Raw genomic sequence first — 8,601 nt, 5'->3', positions numbered from 1 at the left:
TTCAACTATGTTGTGCAAATCATTAGCCGCATTTCCCGGTTTTAGAAATAATATAACCACCTCTGTGGCGAAGGGTTTTCTCAATCTTTCAAGTGAATTTCAATGTAATTAGCCAAAATAACTGAAACATTCTGTTTTGTCTGTGGTTTTTGGTGGTATCACTGATTAGTACTTGAAATACACCCAAACTCCACTGGGTGTCGCTATCAATCCGTAAAAAATGCCCGCTCGGAAAGCAGCATTGAATAGAGGAGGGTATTGGGTAATGTGGACAACAACATTTTTCTCGACTATTCCTTTGCAGACAAAACAGAAGGAATTCATTTAATTCTTACAGTGAGAAGTAGCACCTTATATAGCTAAAAATCTACTTACATTTTATTGGGGTTGCTCTGTAAACACAATTTCCTGCACCAGGAATGCTCAATGAGCTCATACTATCACCACAGTAAAATCTTGTTTTTTTTCAGTTTCATTTGAGCAATAAAATAATTGATAAACATGTATCTGAGTAGATGCCTATGACCTGTGGCCCCCTCAGTCTTCTGTTCTACTGACTACTTTTATTAAATGTATATATGCTTCCATTTTCCAAATTCCACATCAAAACATACAAAACTAATAATAATAAGCTTGAATTATATTGTACTCTTTAAAAAGGCTTGCAAAGTGCACTACAAATAGATGTAATATAAATGAATTAAAAATAAAATTATAATGGAAAATCAAAAAGAGAAATACCATAAAGGCCTTTGAAGATCACAAATTAACATAAAATTTAATTATTTTACAACAAAAAGCTAACTAGTGCTGCCGTTTGAAAACAAATGAAAATATGCTCCGGTTATTTTGCATGTCAATCTCATTTGCTGTCTTGAGGTGGAGTGCTCTGGTAACATACACATTCCAGTAGTTCCACTCCTCATGACATGAGTTATGTGTATGCATAAACAGTATGTAAAAATAGCATGTATAAATATTGAGAGCACATCATGCACCTTGAGTATAATTCTCAGATGACAGAACACGGTTTTGTAAACACATAAGGGCTTAAAGCTTAGGTCATTACTGAGTGCAACACACAGCCTTTCGTAATAGCCTCTAATGTCCCATCAGATGTCTCACTACTGCCATCTGTTGGCTGCAAAGCTTAACACATCCCACCAAAAGGGAAAGTCCCCTTACACAGGTGTATATACCTGTAACCCCACCCTCAGTTAGGATCTCGGTTAGACCATTCTACATGGTTTGTGAAGAATATTTCTTTATTTATATGTTATTTATATGTTTTGATGGTCTCCCTCCAGGATAACTAGTTCATTCCAGCCCCTAGAAGAAGGTGCATATCTTGTTCTCATTTCTATAGGCAATAAGGTAAGATCTCTTATACATCAATATCTTGTGTTTTAATATTAAGTGTTTTAATGACATTTGTGATGGCCTCTATGGTCTCTACAAATACGTTAGATGCTTCTTGATTCACTCTGTATAATGACGAGCTTCAAAGTCTGAACATCCACTTCACATTCAACACAAGGACTGCAGGCTTTACATTAGAAGGGGAGAGATTCTGTCTAAATCAATTGGTGACTTATTGGACTTCATAGAATACCTTATTCATAGAATACATTTTGTAGTTTTTGATGCTCATTTTGTGGCCACAAAAGCAAGACTTAACTAAAACTGTATCCCTGGATCATTAAGAGCCACTAATAACCTCTTTAAAAGTTGCAAATTATGCAAACCAACCAACCAACCAACCGTGGGTCATTTATGGAATAAGAATAAGGCTATTATAAGGTCAAAGGTCTTTTGTGAAACTAAATGAAGTCTGATTATTGTGTTTGCCTCTGCTCGTGGGACCACTGCTTAGTTGGAATATTGTCTGAGTGTAGTTTAGCAACTGGGAGAGGATGTAGCGCAAAACATGGTGGAACTAATTCTAGCACACTTTCAACTAACTGGAATTCTGCAGAATACTCCCCAAAACCATTTAGGGAACTCCACTTTGTGTTGAATGAAGCAAGAAGACTGAAAACCGTATCCCACGACCCTCTAAAATATGTTCTGATCATAATACTATATATTTTTGGTCGTAATATCATTCTCTGCATACCCTAGATACCCTGGATACCATTCTCTATACCCTTAGACAAATTACTCAGGCACATAACTATATAAATTCTTAATGTACTTCTACAATGGCAATTTTAACATCATACCCAGATAGCAAACATGTAATGGTCCAGTTCTCACACATCTCTTTTCATCTGGGCCACATATCGCCGTTGTCCGAATCCGAAAGCACTTGAACACAGCCACGTCTCGAATGTGGCCGTTTACAAAATATAAATGCCGTACTAGATATTTCACATTGGTATGTTGCATATGGGCCCAAAGTCCAAACGCCGTGCCAAACCTCAACTTTACCTCCTGCAGGCTACAGCTAGGGCGGTTGTAGCCTACAGTAGTCTTACCCTTCCCATAACAGTGCCATGAGTACACCATGTTTGGCCCAGAATCTTGCAGAACTAGTAAAGCAATAGTTTACCCCAATCATTTAGAAATGTGATGGTGCTTTGTATGATAAAATGTCCTCAGGGAATGTTTTCCGAATATTGCACTGAAAAGCTGTAACGCAAAAGGGACCAAAACAAACGAGAAACACAAAATATGTTGGTGAATTGATTATTCAGTTAATTATTCATATATGGTGTTAGAAAGATAGAATGAAACGTTCATATGAACTATTGGATCGACGCCAGCTTTAAAATACAAAATAAGCAAACTTTCTAAGAAGTCACAAGTACTGGGAATACGCCTTTTTTTTATCACGGCCTGGGATCTGTAGTTTCGTGCATTGTTTTAGTGAGCGGGACAAAGCTATTTTTGATGCATCTTAGAACTACATTTCCTACAAGTATGCCGAAACAATTTCCCGTTATCTACGGGACCGACCGGACCGCATCCTTAACGTTAGCCAGCGTCCTAACAGGTAGGTGTTATATTTATCTCTCTCTCTGTATAACTCCAGTGAGAATGATAGTCGCAGTAAAACATCAGAGGTATGTTTTTTGGCCGTGTATTACATGGCCTCGGTGTGCAGTAAGAAGGAAGTATTTGATATTGTTTCGCTTCGTCAGCGCTGCAGCTCTGGGGGGAGCTGGTTAGCACCAGGCTAACGTTTAGCATGTTGATTAGTAGCACAGCATCTGGGAGCTTTGCTGGTTGTAATGAGCTAGATTCGCTGCCATTGGTATTATTATATGTTGTCTTGTTAGATAGATATCTACCCGAAATGATAAAATACTAACTTGACATCGATGAAACCTTGGCCATCTCACTATAATTATTATTCCTTCCTTTCTCATTTTGTATTTATTTCATAACGGTGAAGCAAGATCGAAATGACGGGTGAGTAACCTGGTGTGATGGAAACATTGATTTACTTTAGCTAGTGGTGTACTTTACCTCTGTTTTTAAGACTAAACGCGTATTAATGAACAACTTCCTTCAGTCTGCCTGAATAAGGTCTACTTTTCTCTCAGAACGACCCAACAACTTTCCACCTCTGCCTGGATTTGTGCGAATTAAGCCATGTTTCTATCAAAACTTCGACGAAGAAATCCCTGATGCTCATCGCCAGATCGTTCGCAGAGTTTACCACCTTTGGATGTGTAAGCAACAGAGATTATATACAAGCAGTGGCATAGACCATACACCAGCCAACCTAATGCATCATATGAGTAGTGTGAGGGGTACATGCGTCCCACCCTCATGCACAGCTGCTGAGCAGGACTGTATCCTCCTGGATATGGCTGTGAAGCTTATCTGTTTAGTATTATGAACAATAACGATGTTTCACATTCCTTTCTTCCTAGTGTACTCGATTACATTATGTGTCAACGTGGTGTCTTGCATAGCCTGGTGGGCTGGAGGAGGTGGAGTGGAAAATTTTGGCTTTGCTCTTCTCTGGCTTGCGCTGTTCGGCCCCTGTAGTTACATCTGTTGGTTCAGGACGCTTTACAAAGCATTCAGGTAAAGCCAGAGGGTGGGGAGAGCTAAAGTACACAGTCATTATGTCTAAATAAACACTATTTAAACTCATTGGTTTGTGTTCTTCTGCAGGGCCGACAGCTCGTGTAACTTCATGATGTTCTTTTTTATTTTCTTTCTTCAATGTGTTGTTGCCGTTATTCAGACCTTAGGATTTAAAGGCTGGGGTGCAAGGTGAGTTTCCTCCGAACACATTAGGGATACTGGTTGCAATTTTTGTTATGACCAAAGCTGTGAGTCTTTTTGCAGATAAGCCTCCTAAATGTATTTTTCAGAATGTCAGAGGTTTTGTCCTTTGAATCGTATTGTCTAGCACTAGTGTATGTTTGCTGATTATAATATGGGCTCACGAGAAGATTGACCTGCTGTGACTTTCAGGAAAAAAGTGTTTTTATTAGGGTTCACACACATAGTGTGGGAAACCTATTGTTATTGCTCGGATTTTTCTTTCTTATTATTATTATTATTTTTCTCCGCATAAAACGCATACTGCAGCCTAAACCGTAAGGCGCAGGGAGACCAAACTTGGCAGACTGGTGTAGTCTGTTTGCGGGACCGTGCTTAAGTACAGACACCCAAATTGGCCTCATGGTGGCGCTATAGCGCAGCATTTTGCGTTTGGATTCATATCTCCCACCCCGTAGGTCCTAGACACAAAATTCCACTTCAGGTGCATTCCTTGGCTCCAGACAAACAAAAAAGCCTCAAGAACCATTAAGCTCCGCCTACTTAGATTTTTTGCTAATTTGCATAATATGCAAAACCTACTTTTTTAAACTAGTCCCTGGTTTTTCATCTGATCACCACAATCTTGGTGTCAAAATATTCACAAGAATCTCATTATCAAGGAACATCAACAAAACTGTGACATTGGTATACCGTCTGGTTGTCACATGTCAATCAATAGCTCTGAGGCGTGGCCAAATTGACTTCAGCAGCTATATCTCAGCAATGCTTTGACCTATCTTTATGAAAATTTATCAGTTGTTAGGGCACATGACTCAGAGGTCACAGGTCAAAGCTGGCCACGATTGTCCAATAGGGGGCGCTATAACATGGGGAAATTTGTTTCTCAGAAACCATTAGTCACATCAAGCCCAAACTTTACAGGCATCATCAGGGGCCCAAGTGGTATCAAGGCACACAATGATGACCTCATCGCTCAAAAAACATGGCCGCCATGAGCCAATTAATTTTTATTTGAATTAATTGGCCATTTGACAGACTTACCATTGGCCAATCAACATGAAACCTCATCACTGTACATATCCCAGGACTATGTGTCATACTGTGCAGTGTTGAAACATCTGGCCACTAGGTGGCGCTATTTGTGAAAATCATACATAACTCCTCCAAATTATCACTTAGGAACATGCAACTTGTTTCATTTTATACCTTGCAGTAGACCTGACAACTTTGCAATTACAAGTCCTATTAAAAAATGCATACTTTTGTCACATTCATCAATTGTTTGAAAATAGCTCTTTAAGAACTAGTCCTGGGAATTTGATCCAATGATGGCAAAAATGGCATAGGCATAATCTGTAGACACTGTAGTTAACTAAATAAGGAAAAAATGTTGCATTTTTTTTGTCTGATTGGTCAATTTTTCCATTATATCCTTCTGGCCATGCCATAAATGACCTTTATTGCTATAACTCATAAACCATGTAAGTGATCAACTCCCAATTTGAAAGGCTTTTATAGACTGAGGTCCTTGTGAGGTAGGCCAAGTTTGGTTCAAATTGGCCTGTCGGAGGCGCTACAGTACCCAAAAACCTGAGAAATCATAAAAACTCACGCAGCAATCTTGTTATGCAGAATACAGACAAGTAATGGGGCTTGTATGATTCAGATCAATGAGGTCTATAACATTGCAATTACATCTCATAACAAAAAGTGCACTGCCTGACCAGAAATGAACCTTTTAATTCACCAAAATGTCATTGCATTACTGAGAATAATGAGATATCAGTATGATAGTACTTGGGCTCCATCTAGTGGCCAAACACCGAAACTGACTGAAAACAATTGCTCACATGAAACGCACACAAAGCTGATCTCAGCATGTGATTTAGTTCTGTGATCTGAATCATTTTGCCAATACACATTATTTTGATCCTTTTGGGCCTTTAGTGCCTCAGTTGAATTGAATGTTTTGTCACATTGATTTACTTATGCATTTTTTCCACTCAAACAGCTTCTATTCACTTTTGGGTCTAAAGGACCTATTGGGGTTCTTTTTGCCTATTGAGGCCAAGAGGCCAATTTGTTGGTCTAAAAGACCCTTTGGGCTTTTTTGCCTTTTTTTGTGTGAACCCGCCAATCGCCGCTTGCGGCTATATTTTTTATTATTATTATTAAGGCATTCCACAAGGTTTAGTTCAACCTGGGAAGTTTATGAATTCTAATAGTCATCGTCACAAGATTTGTGTAAAGGTTATGGCAAGGTAATGACTAACCTGGGTTATGTTCGATATAGCCTCCTGCATACTGCACTCAGAATACTTTGTACCAAAAGCTGGTATGCTGTAAAGTATCAAGTATGCAACAAATGCAAAAACTATAGTGTCAAACTAACATATGAAGGTACCAACTATTGAAAGATTTTCTGCCACTGTTGTTAGGATGTGGTATACCACAAAGATGGTCATGAACTGGAATATTTAACTGGAGTAGTACATCATCTGGGTGTCTTTCATGTACTGTACAAATTTGTTGGTTACATATTGATTTGGGGACCAGTCAGTATGTGAGTAGTATATAGTAGGCCATTTCTAACACATCCCCTGTCTTCTTCTCCCCTCCTTATACCTCCCTCTAGTGGCTGGATAGCAACAGTGACGTTTTTCAGCACTAATGTGGGGTCAGGTGTGATTATGCTCTTCTCAGCTGTGCTATTCACTATTGTCTCAGGACTTATGGTACTTGTTCTGATCAGGGTGAGATATGCCAGACATTCTTTAAACATGGTCCTTCCTGTATTAAATGTCCAAAGTACATAGTCAATATATATTCTTTCCTATGTGTAAATACACTGTAATGGGAAACAGTTAAATTTTACCAGCATCATAATTTAAAATGTCCTGTGCAGCATTGTTTAGTATTAGATGTCTGTGCAGAATAATAAGTTCCAGGTGTGTGGCAGAGGTGACGTTTCTGTATGTGTCCTTTCAGATTCACCGGCTCTACCGTGGTGGGGGAGGCAGCCTCCAGCGTGCCCAGGATGAGTGGAGCACTGGGGTGTGGAAGAGTGCCCCTGCCAGAGAAGCTGCCTTTAAAACCGTTGCGGAGAGCGGTCCCAGTCTTCCCCAGGCCGCTGTGCCCAATTATCCAGACAGCAGACCATGGTAAAAGTGAAAGCTAGATGGTGCCAGAGTGTACCTCCCCCCCCACCCATAGTGGGTGTCTCTGCAGCCCCCTATCTCAACACTAAAGGCATGAAACTTACAGTGATGGCAAACCGACGGCAAGAAGACGGTCCTACGATGGACAGAAGTAAACTTCTGTTTACAATTTGCATCACAGAAATGTTGCATTGCCCACTTCTCAATCATACCTGCAGAAGTAGAAATTATATTACTGGATGAAAGTCATGTTGATGAGACACTGCTCACACTCAGGTGGTGGCAGCTTGCAAAGTCTTTATTCAAAATGTTGACATTGTAACACTATGTAAAGCAGAATTGCACCCTTCATGTTTCAGAACAGAAGCCATGAATTCATATTTTTATGTTTTGTTGGAACTATGTAGATTTCCAAACCATTTAAAAATGTGTATCTTGCGTTTAAGAGGTATTTGACATTCATCGGGAACTGTCATGATTCAGTTATTGAGTCCTTTTATGCATTGGAGATGTGCATAAACTTGCATGTTTTTAAGATGACATTGGCTTCGTTTCCCCTCTCAGTGATGTTCATGTTACTGTTCAAAATTTGTGCCTAATCTCCAAAATGGAGATGCACCTTAAAATGCCTTCTGCTATCGCATGTCTTAAAGATCTTTAAATGCATGAGGACACGATCATGCATATCTAGACAGAATTGCTATTACTATTTTTGCTTCATTCTCACAATTTCTATTTCACAATTTCAATTGCTCAGAATTCTCACTTTGCTCAGTGCTGCTGTTCTCCAGGACAACCACCGTTTTTAATGTTGGTGCCATGCTGTGAAAGTGTACATTCCTTTAGCCAGTGTTCCAGCTCATTTTCATCAGTATGTTACCTGGACCACTGTGTTTACAGAATAGCTGCAGATTCTTGCATTTGAAATTTTTTTGTTAGTATAGGGCTGGATCTTTTACAACTTCACCTTTTTTGTCCTTTGTCGGATCACAAGAGTTTGATATTTTTTCAATAAATACTCTTCTCATCTCTACTCTTAATGTGTAAGTCAGCAATTGACTGAATATATTTGATGAGATTGTACATTCATAAGTAACATGTTACTGTTTTACTTTAATAAAAACATTCCTTTTCAGACTCTATGCTTTCATTTGTAATATGTTAGCATGTTTTGACTTGGTTGGCTTCCTAATCTGTT

General features: G+C 39.1%; 1 protein-coding gene across 3 annotated transcripts; it reads left to right on the top strand.

Annotated features, from left to right (window-relative positions):
- The first annotated feature begins 1,253 nt into the window (after positions 1-1,253).
- Positions 1,254-8,540, top strand: scamp4 (secretory carrier membrane protein 4). 3 transcript variants are annotated; one of them, XM_077024493.1, is made up of 7 exons: positions 1,254-1,374; positions 3,398-3,414; positions 3,549-3,677; positions 3,882-4,038; positions 4,129-4,230; positions 6,881-6,998; positions 7,234-8,540. In XM_077024493.1, the coding sequence occupies exons 2-7, from the start codon at positions 3,408-3,410 to the stop codon at positions 7,408-7,410; spliced, it is 690 nt and encodes a 229-aa protein (XP_076880608.1). In that variant the 5' UTR covers positions 1,254-1,374; positions 3,398-3,407; the 3' UTR covers positions 7,411-8,540. The 3 variants fall into 3 exon arrangements, with proteins under 3 accessions (XP_076880608.1, XP_076880609.1, XP_076880607.1); XM_077024494.1 differs by lacking the exon at positions 1,254-1,374 and adding an exon at positions 1,432-2,995 and having other exon boundaries at positions 3,402-3,414; XM_077024492.1 differs by lacking the exon at positions 1,254-1,374 and adding an exon at positions 1,434-2,995.
- Positions 8,541-8,601: the final 61 nt, after the last annotated feature.

This window comes from Brachyhypopomus gauderio, chromosome 12 (genome assembly GCF_052324685.1).
Source record: "Brachyhypopomus gauderio isolate BG-103 chromosome 12, BGAUD_0.2, whole genome shotgun sequence".
Taxonomy (NCBI): Eukaryota; Metazoa; Chordata; class Actinopteri; order Gymnotiformes; family Hypopomidae; genus Brachyhypopomus; species Brachyhypopomus gauderio.
Note: the sequence above shows the minus strand (reverse complement) of the source record. Positions and strands in the feature narration are given on the sequence as shown.

Coding starts and splice junctions, on each gene's coding strand:
- scamp4 (XM_077024493.1), top strand. Junction 4,231..6,880: donor TTTAAAGGCTGGGGTGCAAG/GTGAGTTTCCTC, acceptor ACCTCCCTCTAG/TGGCTGGATAGCAACAGTGA. Junction 6,999..7,233: donor TGGTACTTGTTCTGATCAGG/GTGAGATATGCC, acceptor GTGTCCTTTCAG/ATTCACCGGCTCTACCGTGG.